The sequence below is a fragment of the Coenobita brevimanus genome, chromosome 73 (assembly GCF_032717465.1).
Source record: "Coenobita brevimanus isolate Jiangsu-jjx chromosome 73, ASM3271746v2, whole genome shotgun sequence".
Taxonomy (NCBI): domain Eukaryota; kingdom Metazoa; phylum Arthropoda; class Malacostraca; order Decapoda; family Coenobitidae; genus Coenobita; species Coenobita brevimanus.
Window position 1 is genome coordinate 35437417 of NC_137026.1, and position 25891 is coordinate 35463307.

At 43.6% G+C, this 25891-nt stretch overlaps 1 protein-coding gene and 1 long non-coding RNA gene across 2 annotated transcripts; one reads left to right on the forward strand and one right to left on the reverse strand.

Moving 5' to 3' along the window:
* Positions 1 to 1128: 1128 nt before the first annotated feature.
* LOC145407456 (uncharacterized) lies at positions 1129 to 7599 on the reverse strand. The gene is made up of 3 exons (XR_013898729.1): positions 7529 to 7599; positions 5799 to 5849; positions 1129 to 1249 (listed from the first exon to the last, which is right to left on the reverse strand). It is a non-coding gene; the product is annotated as an uncharacterized LOC145407456 (long non-coding RNA).
* Positions 7600 to 15513: 7914 nt separating this feature from the next.
* On the forward strand, positions 15514 to 24935 carry LOC145407527 (monocarboxylate transporter 9-like). Its single transcript, XM_080278451.1, has 10 exons — positions 15514 to 15811; positions 17862 to 17926; positions 19662 to 19788; positions 20657 to 20800; positions 21153 to 21335; positions 21750 to 22177; positions 22508 to 22681; positions 23012 to 23198; positions 23757 to 23951; positions 24763 to 24935. The coding sequence occupies exons 1-10, from the start codon at positions 15514 to 15516 to the stop codon at positions 24933 to 24935; spliced, it is 1974 nt and encodes a 657-aa protein (XP_080134577.1).
* The last annotated feature ends 956 nt before the right edge of the window (positions 24936 to 25891 follow it).

The following is a 25891-nucleotide window of genomic DNA, read 5'->3' on the forward strand; positions in this document are numbered from 1 at the left end:
CAGGACTTGAGAATACGTTTGCTGTGTTGTCTACCCCAAACTCATCACCGTGGTGGCGTCTGGGTGGCTTCAATCTCTTGCTTTTATTTCTCTTTGGTGGTTTTCCCGCCACCTTCACTGCCTTCCTCGACTTTCCGATTTTTCTTGTTCCATTTGGCTTCCGAACTGACTTCTTGACATCAGGCGTCTTGACCTTGCTTGCGAAGGAATTGCCACAGTATTTCTGTTTGTGCTTGGACAGATATGATGAGGTTTTGAAAGACTTAGAACATTTCTCACACTTGTATGGTTTCTCACCTGTATGGACACGTTCGTGTGTCTGCAGACCTGATCGGGATATGAATGCCTTCCCACATCGCACGCACTTGAAATTGCGCTCCCCTGTGTGAATCTTTTTATGTGTGGCCAGGCAAGAGCTCTGGGCAAATGTGGCCTCACAGACCTCACAGACAAATGGCCGTTCTCCAGTATGGGTCCTCATGTGGTTCTTCATTATTTGGTTGGTGGCAAACGAGCGGCTGCATCGTGAACACTTAAATGGCCTCTCTCCTGTGTGAGTCCTCATGTGTCCTGGAAGATGTGACGATCGGGCAAACGTCTGTCCACAAATCCCACACATGTAAGGGCGTTCACCAGTGTGTACACGCTTGTGGCTTCGCAGGTTCGAGCGCTGGGTGAAGGAGGCGCCACACTCCTCGCAAACATAAGGCCTCTCCCCAGTGTGAATCCTCATGTGGTTCCTGAGATTGGCCAAGCATGCAAATGTTGCCTGGCACTCCTGACACATGATCTTCCCTGTTTTGGACGGTTGATGTTGATGCTGGGTAAAGGATTCTGGGCATGGGAAGGAATCTTCAGTGTTCTGCTGTATGTATATAATCTTCTCCATCTTGTTTGGTTGAAGGTGATGACTGCTGTGGGATTCTGGGTAAGGTAAAGCCTCCTCAACATTCTGCTGTACATCCTCCTGCATAAACACCCCTGGTTCCCGAACGTACTGCAACCCATCACCAGGTACAGAGGTGACTGGTGTGGGATACTGTATGTGGTCGTGTGGGGTGAACTGCCTCTCTGTGTCAACACCCAGCTGCATCTGGGGAAGGCCTTGCACCTCCCCAATAAACTCCCCAAAGCCATTATAATTGGTATACCAGCTGGCAGAGGTCAAGTGGTCCATGCTGGTCCCACAACTACCTGCCTCACTTCACTAGTCACCTCACTCCGCCATGACTGTCGGGTTACGTGGCACCTGTAATTATACACCTGGAATTAGCAGTCGTATGAGATGTCAACCGACAATATCAGTCATATCTGATGGCAATTTCCAGTACAGAAATTCACAGTGTTAACACAGACACTGTCTGATATATTCCTTGTTAAACAATATCAACTTCAATGTGAACTGATAAAAACATATTTGGAGATGAATTATCAAAATTATCATATCAGCAGACGAACAGTGATTAAACATACTTCACTTTCATTAGTTTTTGTGAGATGTTGCTGTGAACAACACCAGAGCTGCAATGATGTGCAATGTCTAACTGTAAGTCCCATTAAGAACACTTCTCCCCCAGTAACAAACAACAACATTTGGTGCCATGTAAACCTCAGTCATAAACCACTAACAATATTCCTACATGTTCTTCTGACTTATGACTAACAAGGAACTAACACAACAAGCTCTGAAACTTCATTTATTTAATAGCTAATTCTATAATGACTCATCATGTACACTAGAATATAATCTGCCACAAAATCATTTGTCTAAGAGTTCCTACAAGAAATAAGAGTAACACTACAGTCGACAGAAAGCTAATGCTATATAATGAATAACAATTAATCTATTAGAGCTATTAAAAGTCAGACAACTGGTTTGACAACTAAGGTCCAGAATATACATGGGTAAAAGATCTATGTATCTATGGCCTTGGCAGCTTCTTACAATATAACCTCTACATTTAGTACCATCTAAATGTTAAAGTTCATAATGTATGAGCATCATTCATATCAACTGCTTTACTAAAAGCAATGAACAAAACTAAGACCACCATAACCACCATCTTTCATACCAAACATGTCACTAAAACAATTTATTTCTGACCACCTCATGTCCACAAGAGAAACATGGTTTTAAGATAATGATTGTGGTATTCCACCTACACTTGAAGCTACTGCTTCACACCTGTACAACAACTTCATACCTATACAACTTGGCTTTCATTTAATACTGTTGTCACAGGCTAACATTTTACAGATGTGGGTATATACCATTATAGTACTGTATTTTCTTCAGGCTAACACTGTATGACTGTTCCTGTGAGAGAAATAAGAGCTGGAAGGATCTGCAGGTGTGGGATAACAACACACATACAAGACTTCCCTCTCTACATTAGTATTGGTCTCATTTTCTCCAAACACTCCTTTATATCCAAGAGAATAAAGAAAGAACAAAGACTACACAGCCAACATGAACATGATCAAAAGAACTCTATAGCAACAGCCCACTGATGATGCTTCGTTTGACTGGGGATACTACCATTATTGTCATAAAAACACCTTCTCAAAATAAAACCTTTATTTAGAGGGAACATTGCACTCAATGAAAAGCTGTTTTAGTACGTTTGGCTGACTAACCAACACACCTGTGCTAATTGTAGTTCTAATACACCTTGTAAATCACACAACACCTGCCAGCTATAAGTAATAGTACCACAATGTTAAGATCTCATCACATTCTCTTGATACAGTATACCGTATATAGTTCTTCCTGCATCTTCATCAGGTAAATCAGGTTAAATTTCCTTTATTCTATTTTACTGAGCTAAATAAGATCTTGCTGCAGTTTCTTGATGCCTTATCTATTTTAAATTTTTCTTGCATTGTTCTGTCTTGATTCAAGTTCAAGCTTCTTTGTTATGCTTTACTTACTTTCACTCCATGGCAGTGCTCTTGGCCACACGAACAGTACAATGCTGACCTTCACATTACTGGAAGACTGTCACAAACCCACAGACTGTACACACAAGCTCAGCACCCTCTCCCAGTACACAGCTTTCTTATCAACACAGTTCATCCTCAGCATTAGTTATCTAGACATGGGTCTTACCATGGTTCGTGTTCAGATGACACTGGGGCAACAACAACATGGCATACACAGAATTGCATTACTCTGGAACTTTGCCATAGTTAGCATGTCTATACTAGTAGCACTAGTTACAGTTACGGTACGAAGATAGTGCTTCATAAAACTTTCAATAGTACAGTACTGTACTTAAAAATCTGGCAGTTAAACACTGCACCAAATACAGAACAGTTGTACAGTACTTGCTTAACCCTAGTCTGTCTGGCAGAGCACATCCATCAACTACAGGAAAACAACTGCCCCCACTGGGTCATCCCTTGCATTTCTACAGTACTGCTGTTGTTGTGTCTGCATCTAGGTACCGTATGACAAGCACTGTGCAGATCTACAAATTTAATAAACAGCAGTAGTCTTGATTTTAATTTTAATTTTTGCACAAATCATTTAAAACATAGTATTGGACTGTATACCCAAAATACTGAAGCATACATATGGACAAGCCATCAACAAAATACATTATACAGTACTGGTACATCACATACAGATGCCAGAATATCAGCATGTTCAATTTCACTTATTACTCCTCCAGCTCCTTCAGCATCATTACATCTACTTTCAATTTCTTACTATCCCAAATGATTTTATTCAACTCTGACCTCTCACTGTGAAGCACTTAGGCACATCAGGATCAAATAATGGAAAATACAAAAGAGGGAATATTCCTTTAGACTTAGAGAGTTCTACTGCAACTCTCTATATGGTACATAATATATTATGTATGCAACAAGTTAATACTGTCTATGACTTCTTGATATATACTGCATACAGCTGGCATAAATAACATACAAGTAAATCCCAATGTGCCATTTACAGAAATTAAATGTAAGGAACAGGTGCTATTTAACTTCCTAAGCTAATGAAAATATGACCCAATGTCACTGAGTTGATGGATAAATTATAAAGTAAAAAGACACAAGCATAAGCAAGATACAAAGCTACACTGTATTATCTCAAAAGGCTGTTTGCTACTGGTACTGTGGATTACTATGCTATGATAAATAAATTCCATCCAACGGCAAAGCTTGATAAATTTGTCAACAGATAGCAGAATACTTTTGTCCTAGAACTGAAGCAGTTCAGGGTATAGGACTATGAGTAGCACTTTGCCCCACCACACATTATGACTTCAAACAACAACTGTCTTTAATGACAAAAATAAAAGCTGACCCTAAAATGCCCCCAAAATCATGCATCATCACAGAGTAGCAACAACGCACCCCCACCAACATAAGAGACAGCAGTAGCTAAACATTAGGTCTATACAGTATATATATACAGTATATAGTACACTATTTGACAGTAACAAATCAGTCCTCATTATATGTTAGGAATGTTCAAATATTTAATTTTTTCTGCAATTCTGGTGCAGTAAGTTGGGGGAATGAGGTAGAAGGGGAGACAAAGAATCAGTTGGGGGATAGTATGGAGAGGTACATGAATACTGGCAGTGTGAGCTGGAGAGAAAGCAGCCTAACAGCACAGGGCAGGGAGACATGGAGGGAGTTGTTTGTGGATAACCCTTCTTGGACTATGGCATCTGGATATAGGTAGACAAGTCGGCAGGTAGACTTAACGACTGATAAGAGATAGACATATACAGTATAAATATATCTGGGGAAGTTGCAAATCAGCTTTCCTGGTAAGAGTGGAACATTAACAGGCAATAATTCGTTACTGAGGACTTCACAAAAAATGTAAAAAGGGTAACATACAATGAGGACTTCTTGTACAGTAAAACATCTGAATACAAGGATGATAAATGACCAGGTTGCTGATATTACATGTTTAAAAAGCCACCTTACTATTACGTAACCTACATACAGTAATTACTGCATGGGAATAACATAAGCCTGAGTGTGTGTATAAAGATTTTGATAAACGGTACCAGCAAATACCATATTATTGGCACCCTTTACAAGTGTGGGCAATCAAGAATCTTGCCTTTCCCTTTTCTTCGTTCAACTCCTAACATTAAAATACCTGGTGGTCTAGTGGTTAGAAGTTCCCCACTGAAGTGATAGCCTCATACAGGTTCACTCAGCATGACTGGAGGCTTTTCAACTGTGTAAAGGCATCTATATATGAATGAATCTTGAATATGGCTCTCTGTTATTTTGTTTTTCTTTTTTCTTGGAGTGAACAATCATGCTGGCTTCTGGCCTTTAGTTCCTTGCAAAAAAAAAAAAAAAAAAAAAAACTGGAGTGGTTAACTGCCCTTTAATTTAATGGATAATGGTGGCCTAGTGTCTGGTCTCTGTATCTTCTAATGGGGAAATATGGAAGTTAGTGTTCTTCTTAATTATAAAAACCCCTTACATAATGATCAAAACATGAGCAGAGGTGGCATTCTTAAGTAACAGTTGGACATTATACGGCTTCCGAACTCAGATGTTTTACTCTACTATAGTTCTTTCACCTTAACTTGGCCCAGATGTTTGTTCTTTTACTGCTAATTTCATGTACAGTAACTTAATGGTCCAAAAATACAATGCTATGACCGTACATCCTGTCCACAACACTTCTTCATGACTATCATTATATTCTAATGTTACTTTAATACCACAACTCAGCATTCAGTATCAGAAGGGGGCAATTTCAGGCCAAGTCAAAGTGGAAAGAGAACAGTATGAAGATTCCACAGTTCTTTATTTACCTGTCTCAAGCCTGGCAGTCATCCTGAAGGCTCTCGTTCTCGGTCTGCAACCTGGTGAGAATAAATAGCGAATTAATGCCCAGACAACAAAATACATTAGTCAGTCCTCAATATGCCAGGATTTGTTTTTTGTCACATTTTTTTTGTGTGTGTGTCCACCCTTTACGGGATTATGGTGTCTGGCAATAGATAGATAGATAGATAGTGTTATCGTGTTTTTAACATTCCAAGTCAAGTGTTGGGACTTGGCAGCCTAGACCTGGGCCCCTACACCCCTATTTATGTATTGCACAATGGGCTGGGTGGTGGTGATGATAGTGATGGTGGTGGTAGTGCTGACAGTGATGATGGTAATGGTAGTGGTGGTGGTGATGACAGTCATGATGATGGCAATGGTGGTGATGATGATAATGCATTCTCATCTAATTTACGCCTTCATCATTTATAAACACTTCCTTAACACTCTAACTATCTATTGCCAGACGCCTCAATCCTGTACAGGGTGGCCACGAACAATCGCCTCCACATCGCCCTGTCCCCTGCCATTTCACTGTCCTGCTCCCAGCTCACACCCCCCTCTCTCATATACCTTTCCACCCCATCCCTCCATCTCATCCTCGGCCTCAAGAAACAAAAATACAATAGCTGGTCTTCATTATTAGTGATTTGTTCGTGATCAGTTTTTTCCAAACAATTTAATCATCATATCTTGATACTTCTGGCCTGATTCAACTTCACTACATAGAATTTTTTAACTTTTATAGTTACTTCCCATAGCTTAGTGACCAAATAAAACAATACTACAGCTCTACATCATTTCCATTGGGTGGGAAGGAGAAAATGAACAGCAGAGAGGGAAGGGGAGGGATGCACAGGGGGGAAAGGAGGAGGGTGAAAGAGGAAAGGAAATGACAGGAGAGGAAGGAGGGATGTGAAGGAAAGGCAGGGGAAGGGTTGGAAAACAGGGAAGATGGAGGGAGGAGTGGGGAGAAATGACATGAAAGAAGAGTGGGGGGGAATGTACAGGAGTACGTGGAGGAGGAGGAAACACAGGAAGGACGGAAGAGCTAATATATGAGAGAGAGAGAGAGAGAGAGAGAGAGAGAAGGGCGAGGAGAGGAAGGGGTATGGGATCCGAAAAATACAATGGGTGACTGAAGAGGGATTGAAAAAAGGTTGTGGGAAAAGGGAAAATAAAAACGAAGAAGAAAGAGGATGACGGAGGGAGAAAGGTAAATGGAGAAACGTGAAAATGGATGGATGAGAGGGGCATGGTGACAGAACAGGGAGGCGGGGGAGGGAAGGAGGGGAAGAGGGAAGGGGATGGAGGGAGGAAGAACGGGAGGGGAGGGTGAGAGGGAGCAAAAGGGGATGGGGGGGGGTGCACCGTTCACTTCCTCTTATCCTTCACCAATGTCCTTATCCCCAAATAAAACCACACATACATATTAAACACCATCAACAACCATTTCTAAATCTAAATATACCGCGTGTTAATAATGCCGTGAGCTACGCCCGTACAAAAAAGATTCCCAAACGAAAATACGGAGAAAAATTTGTAAGCCAGCATCCATCCATGTTCCTTAGACGGCCATTGGACCAAACCTTCTCAACTCTTACCCCAAATAACCCGATAAATAATAAACTACAGCTCACCTCTAACCACTAAGCACGCAGGAAAAACTAATTTCTACTCGGCGACTGCTAGGATGGGCTCAGATATCACTTACCGACAGGGAAATTGGGATGTTTAAGCAGGAATCAAACTCCGTCGACCGACATCTACTGCGTCTACCCTCACCCTCACCCCAGTCGCCCTGTTGCCATGTCTACCCCAACACAGCTTCTTAAAAAACTACCTATATATTTATATTTCACCAACTATACACCTAACACATCACAGCATTACATACCATCACCTAGGAACATCACAGAAACGTCAAAACTGTACTTTAACGGTTAATAAAAACCTATTAACACTCCATCTTACACCACTGTGCGCTGAAATCAGTGTCATACTTCTCTGGTTTACAAATAATTTTCTATGTAACATTTTCAATAGGAACTTGCAGCTTTTTAAATGTTCAATAAAATTACTCTCACTATATAACAAACCGCCATGTCAGTCTGCAAATATGACTGATGTTATTTATACGAATGAAAGGCTACATAATATGCACGGACAAAGGACAAAAAACAATAATAAACAAGAATTAAAAAGTAGAAGTTTTATTCGAGTCTCCCAATGACAGAACCCGATTCATTTTGCATAGAAGTTAGGACAATTATTTCTTATCCACTTATAATAGTAATAATAACATAAGTATGGTAGTATATGGCATCTATAGTATCCTAGGTGGTCCTCTCTCACCCTTTCTTGAGCAGGAATATCTAAAAGATCCTATATATATCCTTTTTACATTAATTTGGCCCATTTTTAAAATCCTTTTGCAATTGACTTCATATAGTTCATTGACAATCGACAATGCAACCCTAGATTCTTTCCATATCATTTCTTCGGAACTCGCATACTCATGTTATATTGCTACAAGATATAGAAATAACAATTTTAGGCCAAATTAATATACAAGAGGTACAGCTCTTTTACAATTAACAAGTCCATAGAAGCAAAATATCGCAAAAAAACACTGAGAATATGGAACACTGCCCCGGGATTCCATTAAACCTAGAAATCTTACAGGAAAATGTGGACAAAGGAAAATTTTTAGTCCTACAGAAAGAATTTATAACCTGCAGTTTTCGTCTCGTAACTTAAGATTTTTTCACGGAGAGAGAGAGAGAGAGAGAGAGAGAGAGAGAAGTATTCAACAGCTTCTTTGTCCTGCAAATCAAAATCTATCTATTGCCAGACGCCTTAATCCTATAAGGGGTGGCCACAAACAAATCGCCTCCAAGTGGCCCTGTAACTCGCCATTTCACTGCCCTCCCCCAGCACACCCCCCTCTCTCTCTTCTAATGAATGTGTTCTCAAAAGTTTTAGCTGCGCATGTATACATCAGTGTTTACCTCTGAAATTTTAGCTGTTAAAGCCATAAACTAGCGTATGCTGTGAATTCTCGACAGGACTCTTCATACTTCCATATACAGTACTTGGCAAGCCCTTCAGACAACTTTTTTGCAATAAGTTTCTGATATCCAGGGGCGCATTAATGAGGTGTATTTGTGCAACGACTTCATGCTGGTCTGGGGCGGGGTTCTCAGGCGAACTTGCGATCGATTTTGCGTCGTAAGATACATTTTCTACAGGAAGTACTAGGCAAGGGAAGACTTTGCATTCCTTTCCTTGATCATCCTGCAGGAAAGAATTATAACTTGCTGTAATTTTCGTGCCGTAACTAAAGATTTATTGATGCAGTTATAACAGGACAAAGAGGAAGGTTCTATACAGTCCCTCCTGAATGCTTGTCGTATCTACGGAAATGGCCAGACCGACTTGCTTGGTTGTTCTATTTGCTTTTTAATACTGATGTACCCTATATTAAACCCACTGCCACTACAAACACTCATTTGTTGCTCAGTAAGTGTACACTAAAGAGGTATTGGTCACTTACGGCCGTTGGTGTTGTTGGGCGAGGTATTTAACTTTTGTAAATGTAAAAGTTTTCTGATTTGTTTGTCACGTTAATCAGGGTGTACAGTTGACGGATTTGCAAAGCTGCCTGGCTCCTCTGGTTATATTTCTATCTGTCTATTGCCAGAGGCCTTAATCCTGTAAGGGGTGGCCACAAACAAATCGCCTCCATGTCGCCCTGTCCCCCGCCATTTCACTGCCCTGCTCCCAGCTCACCCCCCTCTCTCATAAACCCCTCCACTCCATCCCTCCATCTCATCCTTGGCCTCCTCTCCCTCTCCCCCTTTCCATCTCACATACCGATATCCCTTGTCATACAGTCCTGCCTCACCTGACAGTCAGATGATGAGTGTAGGTGCTGTGTGGTGGTTTCATTTCTTATTTTATGTGGAGCTTTTGTTTTCTTATCCCTGGACACATAAAAGGCTCTACAATACGGTACTGTACTGTGAGCAAAAACCTGAAGAGCCATACCAAGTGATAGAATGCATCAGGAGAAATACACTGAGGTGGTTTGGCCATGTGGAGAGGATGGAGAGTGAGACTAACGAGGAGAGTGTGTGTAAGGCGGATGGAGGGAGAGGCAGGGGGAGACCGAGGATGAGATGGAGGGATGGAGAGGCTAACTAGGAGTGTATAAGTGAGGTGGAGGGAGGAGACGGAGAGGGAGACCGAGTATGAGATGGAGGGTTGGCGGTATATGAGAGGGAGGTGTGGGTTAGGGCAAGGGCATCGTAACGGCAGGGGACAGGGCGACATAGAGGCGATTTGTTTGTGGCCACCCTTTGTAGGATTAAGGCATCTGGTTATATAGACACATGGATAGGTTCTTAATAGCTACCGGTAGAGTTTTCCCTTGTCCCTTAACTCCTTTCACCTTCCGACTTTTATTTTTATCTTATTGCAATCTCCAGACTCCCTTATTCAACTTGGCAAATATTTCTGTACTCCTTCCACCTTAATTTGATCAAGATTTTCATACCCGTGCAGTTCCTTTGACAGTAACCAGGAGAAAATACGACGCTACATTCCTTTCCACGGCACTTCTTCATGACTAGCATCAAGTGTGTTAACTGTTACAGAGCAGACAACACTACGACTCTACAAACCTTTCCATAGCACTTCTTCGTGACTAGCATAAAGTGTGTTAACTGTTACAGATCAGACAACGCTACGACTCTGCAAACCTTTCCATAGCACTTCGTGACTAGCATCAAGTGTGTTAACGGTTACAGATCAGACAACACTACGACTCTACAAACCTTTCCATAGCACTTCTTCGTGACTAGCATCATATTTGTTGATCCACTGTTACGGATCAGACAGAAGGCAATAATACGGTTCTACAGTCTTTCCACAGCACTTCTTCGTGACTAGCTTCATATTATAGTATTAGTCTGTTATACCTCAGCATTCAAGATGGAAATATGGCAATTTTAGACAAAGGTAACGTAAAAAAAATGATAAAAAAAAAAAAAACAACGAATGACGTGACTGTGGGAGCTCTGTGATGATGATGATGATGATGATGATGATGATTGATGGTGACTCATGGTGACTGGTGGTGATGATGAAGATGAGGACGACGATATTAGTGATGATTATGGTGATGGTGTAAAGAAGGTGGTGATGATGATGATGGCGATGACTGATGGTGATTGGTGGTGATCATGAAGATGACGATGATACTGGCGATGATTATGGTGATGGTGTAAAGATGATGGTGATATGGTGGTGATGGTGGTGGTGGTGATGATGATGATGATGATGATGATGATGATGAGAGAGAAAGAGAGAGGGAGGGAGGGAGAGAGAGAGAGAGAGAGAGAGAGAGAGAGAGAGAGACAGAGAGAGAGAGAGAGAGAGAGACAGAGAGAGAGAGAGAGAGAGAGAGAGAAAGAGACGGGGGGTAAAGTGTTTGAGAGGGGAGGGAAAGAGAGGAAATTAAGTAGAGGGTAGAGGGAGTGAAGAGTGAGGGAGAGAGGAGGGGAGAGAAGGTGGGTTCAGAGAGAGAGAGAGAGACGGGGGGTAAGGTGTCTGAGAGGGGAGGGAGAGAGGGGAAATTAAGTAGAGGGAGTGAAGAGTGAGGGAGAGAGGAGGGGAGAGAAGGGTGGGTTCAGAGAGAGAGAGAGAGACGGGAGGGTAAGGTGTTTGAGGGGAGAGAGGGGAAAGTACAGGGAGAGAGAGGGAAGAGTGAGGGAGAGAAGAGGGGAGGGAAGGTGGGTTCAGAGAGAGAGAGAGAGAGAGAGACGGGAGGGTAAGGTGTTTGAGGGGAGAGAGGGGAAAGTACAGGGAGAGAGAGGGAAGAGTGAGGGAGAGAAGAGGGGAGGGAAGGTGGGTTCAGAGAGAGAGAGAGAGAGAGAGGGCTCAGTCTGCGTGTGGTGGTTGAGTGCGGTGCGTCTACCCCCTGTCTACCGCGCGAGCCACACAAAAATCAGCGACGAAGCAGAGGACGCGAGTTTACGTGAGTATTTCGTTTTTCTGTTTTGAGCCTTCGTTGCATTTGTTCCTAAGCGATTTGTTTTTTCCATTACACCTTATTTTCCATTTTCTACATGCATCTTCTTAATATTAACGCACAGATTTGAATATAAATAAGGATATTAAACGCCTGTCAATTTCGTTCTTGTGTTGCTCCATAAGAACCAGACGATTTCCATCCGTGACTCTGATGCACCGTAAAGGGTTATGGATTCAGGATGTCAATAAATCTATCTGTCTATCTATCTATTGCCAGACACCATAATCCCTTAAGGGGTGGCCATTTGACTTTGAGTTATTTGTTTTAAGGGGAGGGGCACTAACCCTCCGCCAACCCACTTGTTGACACGTAGGGAACACGTATGGGCTGGTTATACGGTTACCACCCAGCGTTGTAAATGGTTTCCTGGATTAAAGGAAACCATTAGGCTTGTCACTCAATGTAAAGCGCCTGCAAAGGAAAAATGAGTAGTAACAATTGACAGGAATGATGAGAGAAACCGGAGGAGAAGGCAGACACAAAAAGAAATGATAAAGGTGAAGGGAAAAGTAGGCAGCACTACATCAAGTGAATGGATGATGGTGAGAAATAGTAAGAGAAGAGGGTAGACGCAAAAAAAAAAAGATAAAAGAAAGATAAAGGTGAAGGAAGAAATAGGCAGCAGTATATCATATGAGTGGATGGTGGTGAGAAATACCGGTAAGAGAGGAGGGTAGACCAAAAAAAAAAATGATAAAGGTGAAAGAAGTAGGCAGCATTACATCAAGTGAGTGGATGGTGGAAATAAGAGAGGAGGGCAGACAGAAAAAGAATGACAAAGGTGAAGGAAGAAGTAGGCAGCACTACATCAAGTGAGTGGATGGTGGAAATAAGAGAGGAGGGCAGACAGAAAAAGAATGATAAAGGTGAAGGAAGAAGCAGGCAGCACTACATCAAGTGAGTGGATGGTGAAAGTAAGAGAGGAGGGCAGACAGAAAAAGAATGATAAAGGTGAAGGAAGAAGCAGGCAGCACTACATCAAGTGAGTGGATGGTGGAAGTAAGAGAGGAGGGCAGACAGAAAAAGGATGATAAAGGTGAAGGAAGAAGTAGGCAGCACTACATCAAGTGAGTGGATGATCGTCGCCACCACCTACCACTACAAGGATAAAATACATAAATACATAGACCAGATGCATGTATACTGGACACATCATGACATAGGGTTACCGTGGTTCAGAGGCTACCTCCTTCGCCTTCTGATCCGCGCTTTTTTTTTATGCAAAGAAGAAAGAATCAAAGTGTGTGTGTGTGTGTGTGTGTGTGTGTGTGTGTGTGTGTGTGTGTGTGTGTGTGTGTGTGTGTGTAAGAGAGAGAGAGAGAGAGAGAGAGAGAGTAAGGTAGGAAAAAGAGGGAAGGAAAGAGACAGACAGAGATAGACAGGCGGACCGACAGACAGATAAAGAGAGAGAGAGAGAGAGAGAGAGAGAGAGAGAGAGAGAAGCTGTTGATCTGCAGTGTAATTGCATATTGTACTTCGCACAAGTGTTGCGACCTCCCTAAAACATAGCGTTCTCTCTCTCTCCAATAAATCGCCAAGGAAGACTTGTTACGTAATCTCTTGCTATTTATATCGATCTATCTAAGTAACTTTCATTCCATCCATTTATCTATCAGTTTATCTCCCTTTCATTCCATCTATCTATCTATCAATCTATCTACATTTCATTCCATTTGTCTATCTATCCATCTATCTATCTATCTATCTACCTATCCATCCATCCATTTCATTCATTTCATTCCATCCATTTATCTATTTATATATCTTTCATTCCATCTATCTATCTATCTATAGCCAGACACCTTAATACCGAAAGGGTCTGCCACAAACAAATCGCCTCCACGTCACCCTGTCACCCGCCATTTGGTTGCCTTTTCTCCAACTCACATACTTCCTCCCTCATATACCTCTCCAGCCCACCCCTCCACCTCACCCTCGATCCCTTCCTCTCCCTCCCTCCTCCACCTCCAGGCGATTTTATTAAGGAGAGAGAGAGAGAGAGAGAGAGAGAGAGAGAGATCTGCACGTCATTAAAGATAAGTGCTTGTATGTGTGTGTGTGTGTGTGTGTGTGTGTGTGTGTGTGTGTGTGTGTGTATGCTTGTATGTATGTATTTATGCATGTAGGTATTAGCCAAATGTATGTACTGAATGTATGCGTATGTAGTATGTGTGGATATATCGACACACATGCATGCTTGTTTATGTACGTAATTATATAGATATGTACCGGGTATTTATAATGTATGTGTGTATTTATGTGTCTGTCTGTCTGTATGTATGCTGCATGTATGTATAATATGTATGTATATATGTATGTGCAAATGTATGTAGGTGTGCATGTATGTAGGTGTGTATGTATATGTATGTATGTATGTAGGTGTGTAGGTATGTAGGTGTGTATGTACGTACAGTATGTATGTAGCCTAAATGTAAGTGTGTATGTATGTAGGTGTGTACAGTATGTATGTAAGTGTGTATGTATGTATGTATGTATGTAGCTGTGTATGTATGAGGTATGTATGTACGTACAGTATGTAAATGTGTGTATGTATGTAGGTGTGTATTTATGTATGTATGTATGTATGTATGTATGTGTACTGTACCCAGCCTAGAGACAGCAGCCTGGGTTCGAACCTGAAAAACTAGGTAATTTAAGACTAAGAGGTGCCCAAGACAGGTGGGGGGAGGGGACGAGGGAAGAGGGAGAGAGTGGAGGGAAGGAGAGAGAGAGAGAGACAGACAGACAGACAGATAGACAGAGAGGCCTCCATATATACGGTTTGTGCCTTGGAAATAATATAAACAGGAAAATTAAAATACACTCATTTTTCCTTACCCCCCCCCCAATTTTCAACTCTTCTATCATTAATTAAAAAATAATAATGGGTAGGGGAATGTCAGAGGGGAGAAGTAAAAAAAAAAAAGATGAGGGGGAGAAGAGGGGAGGGGAGGGAGAGAAGAGGGAGAGAGAGGGGAGAGAGAGGGAAGGGAGGGACGGAAGAAAGATCACGTGAGGGCTTGACACGTGTTTGGTCCATTTCCCATGCCTTTGACCTCTCTCTCTCTCTCTCTCTCTCTCTCTCTCTCTCACACACACACACACACACACACACACACACACATACACACACACGGGCTAAATACCATGCATACTTTCTCACTAACATACATACTTTCTCACACATACTGACATACCGTACATTCTCTCTCTCTCTCTCTCTCTCTCTCTCTCAATCAATCAATCAATCAATCAATCAATGAACCCACGCAGAAGGGAGGAGGGAGGGAAATGGAGGAAGAGGAGGGAGGAGGGGGAGGAGGAGGAGGAGGAGGAAGATAAAAGTGAAACTGGCGTAACGTTACATAAGAAGGGAGGGAGGGAGGGAAGGAGGGAGGGAGGGAGGGGAAAGAGAAGGGAAGAAGGAGTTAAGGAAAGGGAGAAAGGAAGTGAAGGAATGATGGAGAGAGAGGGACGAAGGAGGAGGTGGAGGAGGAGGAGAGGAAAGGGAAAAGGACGGAAGGAGAGAGGAGAAAGGGAGGGAAAGATGAGGGAGAAAAAAAGGGAGAGTAGAGAAGGGAGGAGTTTGTTGCCAAGAAAGGATGCCAAGAAGAACTGACCCCTGCACGTGTATTGACCCCTGCACGTATACTGACCCCTGCACGTATACTGACCCCTGCACAAGTACTGACCCCTGCACGTGTATTGACCCCTGCACGTATACTGACCCCTGCACGTATACTGACCCCTGCACGTATACTGACCCCTGTACGTGTACTGACCCCTGCACGTGTACTGACCCCTGCACGTGTATTGACCCCTGCACGTGTACTGACCCCTGCACGTATACTGACCCCTGCACGTATACTGACCCCTGCACGTGTACTGACCCCTGCACAAGTACTGACCCCTGCACGTATACTGACCCCTGCACGTGTAGACCCCTGCATAAGTACTGACCCCTGCACGTATAGACCCCTGCACGTATATTGACCCCTGCACGTGCGAGTATACTGATAAAAGAGTACAAACGATAGCTAGCCAACAGAACTAGTCTCCCCTCTGAACATATCACCGTAACACCCTATGTCTTTGGAGAGATAACGCCACTGCCACTCAGAGATAAGATTAAGAGACTAAAGATAAAGATGGGATGTGTTAAGGAGTTTTATATAACCTCCTTTAGACTCCAAATACAGTTACTACGCAGCAGATAGAAGGAAAGTAGTTTATACGGGGACCTTTTTAAGATTTAGGTGTGTTGTCTTTTTATGCTGCTGATATTTTCCTGTCTGTGTGGGAGGGTGGGGGGGTAGGTGTGGGGTAGGGGGTAGGTGTGTGTGTGTGTGTAGATGTGGGTGTGGGTGTGGGTGGGTAGGTGTGGGTGTGGTGTGTGTGTGTGTGTGTGTGTGTGTGTGTGTAAGATAGACACAAACGGGGAGAGAGAGAGAGAGAGAGAGAGAGAATGTACACTCAACCGATCAATACTACAGAGGTTCCCGGAACTTGTATCCATGTAAAATTGCATCTCTCTCTCTCTCTCTCTCTCTCTCTCTCTCTCTCTCTCTCTCTCTCTCTCTCACTCTCTCTCTCTCTCTGTATTTACCATCAATTTACTTTCTTCTTTCCTACGTCTTGCTGTCTACTCTGCCTCCTCCCACCTCTCTCTCTCTCTCTCTCTCTCTCTCTCTCTCTCTCTCTCTCTCTCTCTCTCTCTCTCTCAGATATGTGTAGTAAGGCAGACATTTTAAAAACACCAGATTTATATACACTTAATCCCACTGTGTTTTCATGCATCGTTTTCTACAGGCTGGCAAACGGGTGGAGGGACAAGATGAAGGTGGAGAGAAGAGTGAAGGAGGTGGAGGAGAGATGGAGGGACGTAGAGGAGGTGGAGGAGAGATGGAGGGGCGTGGAGGGAGGGAAGAGGAAGGAATGTTTTGATAAAGAAGCCGAGTTGTTACTGAGTGACGACACTGCTCCTGATTCTGGTGACTGTTGCGAGGATGGTGAGTAGACTATTAGTAGTAGTAGTAGTAGTAGTAGTAGTAGTAGTAGCAGTGTAGTGTTTGTATTATTTTCATTATCATCATCATCATTATTATTATTATTATTATCATCATTACGGTACCTAATCGCTAAGGAAGAGGTGTTAGGGAGCTTTCTATGTTCCAGCTAGCAGTATCCAAAAGTAAATCGCTAAGGAAGAGGTGTTAGGGAGCTTTCCATGCTCCAATTTAAATCGCTAAGGAAGAGATGTTAGGGAGCTTTCTATGTTCCAATTAAATCGGTAAAGAAGAGGTGTTAGGGAGATTTCTATGTTCCAATTAAATCGCTAAGGCAGAGGTGTTAGGGAGATTTCTATGTTCCAGCTTGCCGTCTCCAAAATTAAATCGTTAAGGAAGAGGTGTTAAGGTGCTTTCTATGTTCCAAGTAAATCGCCAAGGGAGAGGTGTTAGGGAGATTTCTATGTTCCAAGTAAATCTCTAAGGAAGAGGTGTTAGGGAGCTTTCTATGTTACAATTAAATCGCTAAGAAAGAGGTGTTAGGGAGATTTCTATGTTCCAATTAAATCGCCAAGGAAGAGGTGTTAGGGAGATTTCTATGTTCCAATTAAATCGCCAAGGAAGAGGTGTTAGGGAGCTTTCTATGTTCCAAGTAAATCGCTAAGGAAGAGGTGTTAGGGAGATTTCTATGTTCCAATTAAATCGCCAAGGAAGAGGTGTTAGGGAGATTTCTATGTTCCAATTAAATCGCCAAGGAAGAGGTGTTAGGGAGCTTTCTATGTTCCAAGTAAATCGCTAAGGAAGAGGTGTTAGGGAGTTTTCTATGTTCCAAGTAAATCGCTAAGGAAGAGGTGTTAGGGAGATTTCTATGTTTATTCTGCTGGGAGTGAGACTGAGTTAATTATTCTTTTCTTTCTTTCTTGTTTTGTTTTGTTTTTTTTCAGGACGAAGTGATGTTCCTGATGGGGGTTGGGGCTGGTGTGTTGTCCTGGCTGGCACTGTTTGTTCGGTGAGTATGTGTGTTTATCTATCTGTCTATCTATCTGTCTGTCTGTCTATCTGTCTGTCTATCTATCTATGTATCTGTCTGTCTTTCGTTTTGTCTAGGGATGGGGCTGGTGCACTGTTATGGCTGGCACTGTTTGTTGTGTGTCAGTGTTTATCTATCTGTCTATCTATCTATCTGTCTATCTATCCATCTCTGTCTACCTGTCTATTTATCTATCTATCTATCTATCTATCTTCTTGTCTCGGGATGGGGCTGGTGCACTGTTATGGCTGGCACTGTTTGTTGTGTGTCAGTGTTTATCTATCTGTCTATCTATCTATCCATCTATCTGTCTGTCTACCTGTCTATCTATTTATCTATCTATCTATCTTCTTGTCTCGGGATGGGGTTGGTGCACTGTTATGACTAGCACTGTTTGTTGTGTCTCAGTGTTTATCTATCTGTCTATCTATTTGTCTATCTGTCCGTATATCTACGGTATCTATTTATCTATCTAGCTGTCTATCTATCTATCTATCTTCTTGTCCAGGGATGGGGTTGGTGCACTTTTATGGCTAGCACTGTTTGTTCTGTGAGTTTATGTCTATCTATTTGTCTATCGATCTGTCTGTCTGTCTACCTATCTGTCTAACTATCTATCTGTCCAACTATCAGTCTATCTATCTTAGTATCTTTCAATGTACAACTATCTATCGATCTACAGTATTTGTGTCCACTGTATGTATCTCTCTCTCTCTCTCTCTCTCTCTCTCTCTCGATGATGCAAAGACTACATCACAACACAAACCTGTTTACATAACCTGAGAGAGAGAGAAGGGGGGGGATTATTTAATACCCTATACCACTCAAGAAAAACCAGTTCATGACATAAGGAGGTCTCAGGTGTTGACTGGAGAGAGAGAGAGAGAGAGAGAGAGAGTAACCTGTCCTTTAACCATAGCTACGATATTACACCATGAGGAAAAATATCAGAACTATTTAGTGATACATTTTGCCCCACATCTGACCTGCACTTATCTCTCTCTCTCTCTCTCTCTCTCTCTCTCTCTCTCTCTCTCTCTCTCTCTCAAACACACACACACACACACAAACAGGTTAGTGAGTCAATCCAGAAAATATAAAGACAGGAATACTTAGGCGAGAACACGATTTTGTCTGTTTTTTTCATCGAACAAAGGGATGGGAGATGTGGAAGGGCGTAAATAAGGTGGTAGGCTGTGTTGTTGTGGTGGTGGTGTAAGGTGGGGATTGTGGTGGTGAATGTGGTGGTGGTGGTGTAACGATGATGTTGATGATGATGATAGAAAGTGGTGGTGGTGGTGGTGTAATGACGATGATGATGATGATGATAGAAAGTGGTGGTGATGGTGTAACGATGATAATGATGATGATAGAAAGTGGTGGTGGTGGTGGTGGTGGTGATGGTGGTGGTGATGATGATGATGATATGGTGGTGGTGGTGGTGATAATGATGATGATGATAGAGGTGGTGGTGGTTATGATGATGATATAGAAGGTGGTGGTGGTGGTGGTGGTGGTGGTGGTGTGATGATGATGAAGATGATGATGATGATATAGAAGGTGGTGGTGGTGGTGATGGTGTGACGATGATGAAGATGATGATGATATAGAAGGTGGTGATGGTGGTGGTGTGACGATGATGGTGGTGATGATGATAATTATGATGATGATGATAACGATGAATATGATGTTAATGCTGATGATACCCCTACAGATGATAGCCTCAACACAAGGCCCATGCTTCGGTGCGGTGTACGGGCAGAGACTGGATGAATTAGGCGCAACTCCTGGTATGGGCGCCTGGCTTTTCAATTTCCAGTCTCTCATTTGGAATTTGGCAGGTAAGCATAACTGTACCTTAGACATTGCCCGTATCCCGTACACCTCTTCCTTACCGATTTATTTTTGGATACGGCTGGCTATTAGAGATCTGTAGGTCATTTATGCAAAGTATGGTGATATTAGAATGATTTAAGTGGAGAGCACGGTGCAGTATGAATAATAAATCGCTTAGGAAGAGGTGTTTAGGGGCTTCCTTCACCAACGAGAATAGAAACCTGTTGGATAATGGCATATAAGCTGTGCGAGTGTGTGTGTGTGTGTGTGTGTGTGTGTGTGTGTGTGTGTGTGTGTGTGTGTGTGTGTGTGTGTGTGTGTGTGTGTGTACCAGCTGAGGACATGTACAAGACTTGATAACGGAGGTGTGTGTGTGTGTGTGTGTGTGTGTGTGTGTGTGTGTGTGTGTGTGTGTGTGTGTGTGTGTACCAGCTGAGGACATGTACAAGACTTGATAACGGAGGTGTGTGTGTGTGTGTGTGTGTGTGTGTGTGTGTGTAAAGTTTAATCCTTGCCGTCTTGTGGCATGAACCTATACCAGCTGATACCAGTTGGGGATAAACAAACCTTGATGTGGGAGGTGTGTGTGTGTGTGTGTGTGTGTGTGTGTGTGTGTGTGTGTGTGTGTGTGTGTACCGGTTGGGGACATGTACAAGACTTCATAAGGGAGGATGTCTACAGGTTTCAACTCATACCCTTTACGACTGAAGGCCCACAGTCGCATTTCAGGCATATACAGCTTAATATAGTCTTCCCTCTTTCTCTCCCATACCACAGCCCGCTATCCCATCCCATACAATATTCTCCTATCCCGTCCCATACAACCCCTCCCCTGTCCCATACAATAACCCCCAATCCCTATCTCACCCACAGGACCATGGACGGGACCCCTGACTGAAGTGTTTAGCTATCGTCAACTTGGGGTCTTTGGAGGAACGCTGGTCTCCCTCTCCTACTTCTTCTCAGCCCTTGTTACCGATCCCAGATGGTTTTTTCTTACATTCTCCGTGTTTGTTGGTAAGTGTAGAGGTTAAGAGGTGTGTAATTCACCGGGTCGGTCAGGATCACTTGATGGTCGTGATCGTCAGCATTTTACCCTCCCGGAAGGGAGCTGAGAGCTCATATAGTCCGATCTAAGGGCAAGGCTGTGACCTTCACACACGCACACACCCGTCCCCTTGCTCAAGGGGGACAGTAACCACCCACTTCGTCAGAGAGAGAGAGAGAGAGAGAGAGAGAGAGAGAGAGAGAGAGAGAGAGAGCACAAGTTCAATATATAAAGCCTAAATCAGGAGTGTTTATCTTTGTGGTTCTACGGTACGGTTTAACTTCCTTTCTTTCATTTTTCTTTTCTTTCTTTTTTTTTCAGGCATTGGGGGTGGTCTAAGCATAATGAGCTGCTTCCACACGGTGCCCTTATACTTCAACAAGCGTCTGGGTCTGGCTAATGGGCTAATGGTGGCTGGAGGGTCACTGGGCATCATGTTCCTCCCGCAGTTCGCATCATTCCTACAGGAGCGGTATCCCTTCCAGGCCGCTGCCTTTATTGCCGGTAAGCGCAGTTCCCCCCCCCCTCTCTCTCTCTTTCTCTCTCTTTCAGATCTGCTCCACGGCAAGGGGCATGTGCTATAAAAATTTCAGCTTTCTCCCTTAAGCGGATTCTGAGATGGTTTCAACACTGCTTTTTATGTTTCGGATAATATCGGGAGATCCGGTTAACCGATTTCCTTCCAATTTTGCCAAGTGAAGCGGCAAGCTGGAGGACTCAGCTGACAAAGTTTGAAGGGTCTAGGTTAAATAGCCCCCGAGTAATGGCCAAGTATGTTTTAAGAAGGAATAAGAAGAATGACAAAAACGTTAAACTTCCCATACCGATGTGGGAAGCTGACAATGATGATAAAAAATGAATATGACAATGATGATAAAAAATGAATATAACATAGATGACACTATTTCTATATTCCAGGTGCCTTCATGTTAAACACGCCAGCGCTTCTCTTGCTCCTCCATCCCGTCAACTGGCATCAAAAACGAAAGCCACCACCCTCCTCCTCCCCCCCCACTCCAGTACCTTTCAATATGGCTTCAAAGCATAAAAATCTTCTCCACACTTTACCACGGGGCTCCTCATTACCTCAGGACCTACTGAAATTAAGCGGAGGACTGCCAGAGGAGCCGATTTTCTATAAAGCAAGGAGGAATCGAACTGGGAGCGAGTGTCAACATCTTTCCGCACTAATGGCTCCCACCCACGACAGCCATCGGAGGGAATTTGAACTTCCAGATGTAACTTACCGTAACAGGGCCAATGTACTCCTCGGTGGAAGTACTCTGATGGGCGGGAGTACTATGATGGGCAGCGTGTACACCTTAGATCACCAGCAGGATGATACGGTATGCACAAATCCTGATAAATACTGTAAGTGTGTTCGACTGTCCGCCAACCTTAACACCTTTGTTTACATTATCGCAACTGAGTGTTCTCGTTCCCAAATATTTTAAGAAGTAACCACATACTCTCAACATAAAATAATATTGTAAATGGATGTTTAATGACAATACTCTCATGAATTAATATATATTGTGAAAAAATATTATCTAAAGTTTCAATATTTTCCTTGTTGACGAAAAGCCATTACTAAATCCTCTTATAACCATAGGCTTTCGCAGGACCAAATTACCTTTAAAACCGCCAAAACCTGAGACTCCAAATACCTCCAATAGCTCAGCACAGTGGAAGCCGGAGGTGTTGAGGGCGTGGGTGTGGGCGTGGGCGGGTGGGCGCGGGTGTGGGCGAGGTTCAGAGACCAATACAATCTAGAGCTCATCAAAGATCCTTACGCCGCTGGTCTGGCCCTAGCAACTTGTCTCTCCATCACAGCAGGCGTTAACATCTTCGTAAGTCATATATTTTTCGCAAGTAATAAAGTTTGTCCAAAGTAATAGTATTTTCGTGATATTTTCGAAAGTGACTAAGCTTTCGTAATGGGGAATTTTGACTTCTGAATGTCTGTGGGTATGTTTATTATATTTATGGTTACCGTCACACGAACGACATTTACGGAGAGCATATATAGGCTACACACACACACACACACACACACAGATAAATAAGTAGACAGAGAGACAGACAGACAGATTGCACAGATAAATAAGGATACAGATATGCAGGGTATCGCTAAAAATACGATTCACTTGCACTAACCCCGCCTCCGTCACGTCTCCCAGGCCGCGACGCCCTTCGTACTGCGCGAAGGGGGCTACGGGCTTAACCACACTGCCACGGCGATGTCTGTAGCGGCCGTAGTGGATTTAATTACTCGTCTCTTTGGAAGCCCCCTCACTGACCTGCCGTGGGTGGATGCGAGGGCCATGTATGCAGTGGGACAGATTGTGTTTGTGGTCACGCCATTTGGTGAGTTGTATCTGTGACTAGCTGTTTACCTGTCTGGCTGGTGTGTTTATGTGTCTGTTTATCTATCTGGCTGCGTGTGTCTGTGTGTATCTGTTTAACTATCTGTCTGTCTCTATTTATCTATCTGGCTAGCTGTATCAATGGGTATCTATCTGTCTGTCTGTCTATATGTGTATCTATCTATCTATATAAATAGAGAGAGAGAGAGAAAGAGAGAGAGAGAGAGAAAGAGAGAGAGAGGATATAATGATGATGATGATGATGATGATGAGAAGGAGGAGGAGGAGGATGACGACGACGAAGATGGTGATGATGATGATGATGATAGTAACATTCTTATGTTATCCCGGCACATTAATTCCTCCTTTCCATTTTCCATTTTCAGAACTGTTGATGATGCTGATGTTGACGACGATGATAAGTAATGATAGTAACGTTCTCCCCTGAAGTAATTCCCTTCTATTCCATTTCGCAGTGCTGTTGAGTGGTGTGGAGGAATTAATGATGATAGTAATGCTCTCCTACCATGCAGTAATTCCTTTCTCTTCCATTTCGCAGTGCTGTTGAGTGGTCTGCAGGAGTGGTGGGTGGTGGTGGTGTGCATGGGGTTTCTAGGGCTGGGGCTGGGGCTGTTGCTGGTGCTGGATGTGTTGTTGGTGATCAGGGTGTTGGGGGCCCACAGACTCTCCTCAGTGTTTGGACTCAGCCAGTTCTTCCGATGCGTCTTCTTCTCTCTGCTGGGACCCGTGGGAGGTGAGTCTATCTATCCATCTATATATTGCCAGACGCCACAAACAGATCGTCTCCATGTCACTCAGTCCCCCGCCGTTTCATTGCCCTGCTCCCAGCTCACATCCCCCTCTCTCATATACCTCTCCACTCCATCCCTCCATCTCATCCTTGGCCTCCCCCTCCCTCTCCCACACAATACTTCAAATTACCCCTTACCCTGGCGCCTACATGTGGTGAGCAGATGCGGCGTACACCAGGGAACCAAACCTTCTCATATCATAGCCGTGAGAGGTGAGACAAATACGATACCACAAATTACCCTTTATCCTGGCGCCTACATGTGCGGAGCAGCTGCAACGTACACCCGGGAACCAAACCTTCTATGTCCCTGCTCGGACAAGTTGGGGGTGACACAGATACAGTACTTCAAATTGCCTTTCATCCTGGCGCTAACCAAGAGCCTACGTGTGGTGGCTTTGTGCATCCGGGGTTAAGCAGCTGCGGCGTCCACCAGGAACCAAACCTCCTAATATTTCCCTGCACCTCGCCGTGAGAAGGCCCGGTCCTACCCAGGTGAGGCGCTGTCCACCACGAAAGGGGCATTGGATCCCTACGCGGTGTATGCATTGCCCTGTAGCTGTAGGACGGCGCCACAGAACCAGTTGCTTACATGTGGTTGACGGGTTTGCTCGGCCAGACAGACAGGAACTTAGCAACAACAACCCCTTCACTTGTAATTATTCCTTCATAGTTCCAGACCCACATAGACGCCTCAAAATATCAATAAACCACATAACCTGTTTCTCTAAATTTTCGCCCCTTGTGTCTACAGGTGAGCTGCGTAAATCTACAGGTAACTACGCCGCCACGCTCACCTTCTACTCGTGTGTGGTGTTGTCGGGGCTGGTTCTCTTTATCACCACCATCGTCTACGCCCGCTGCTGTACCAAACCCAAGACAGAACCACACACGCCTTCGACCTCCAGCCAAACGAGTGTGAGATAGACGACAAGCTTGACTCGGGGGACAAACTAGAATCAATAATGTGCCAAATATTTATGAATTTATCGACGGTACAGAAATGGCAGTGATTAGATGGATATGTAGTGCGTCCTTGAATGCCAGGCCGGAGGGAGCTAGGTTTGCGATTGAAGAGTTAAGAAGGATGAGACTGGAATGTATTATACTGGTGTTGTGATGACGAGGGGTAGATTGAGAGGAGGGGTTAGGATTGTTAATGAAGAACTGAGAGGAAAGATGGGACCAGAATGTACTGATGTTGCAATGAGGAGGGGTAGACTGAGATGGTTTAAGATTGAAGAGTTGCAAGGAAGGATGGGACTGGAATGTATTGGTGTTGTGATGACGAGGGGTAGCTTGAGAGGAGTTAGGATTGTTAATGAAGAACTGAGAGGAAAGATGGGACCAGAATGTACTGATGTTGCAATGAGGAGGGGTAGACTGAGATGGTTTAAGAATGAAGAGTTGCAAGGAAGGATGGGACTGGAATGTATTGGTGTGATGACGAGGGATAGACTGAGAAAGAAGGAGGGTCTAGCATTATTAGTGAAGAACTGAGAGGAAAGATGGAACTTGAATGTATTGATATTGTGATGAGGAGGGGTAGACTGGGATGGTTTACGATTAAAGAGTTGCAAGGAAGGATGGGACTGGAATGTATTGGTGTTGTGATGACGAGGGGTAGATTGAGATAGGGGGGGTCAGAATTAATGATGAATTGAGAGGAAAGATGTGACCAGAACGTATTGATGTTGTGATGAGAAGGGGTAGACTGAGATGGTTTGGGCATGAGGATGGGGGATGACAAGTGGGTGCAGAAGGTGAGAAGTGTGAACATCTGGGGTGGGGTTGCGAGAGGCAGACTGAAAAAGACCTGGTACGGGGTCATAGATTGTGACCTCAGGGATAAGGGACGGAACAGGGAGGCTGCCAGAGATCGA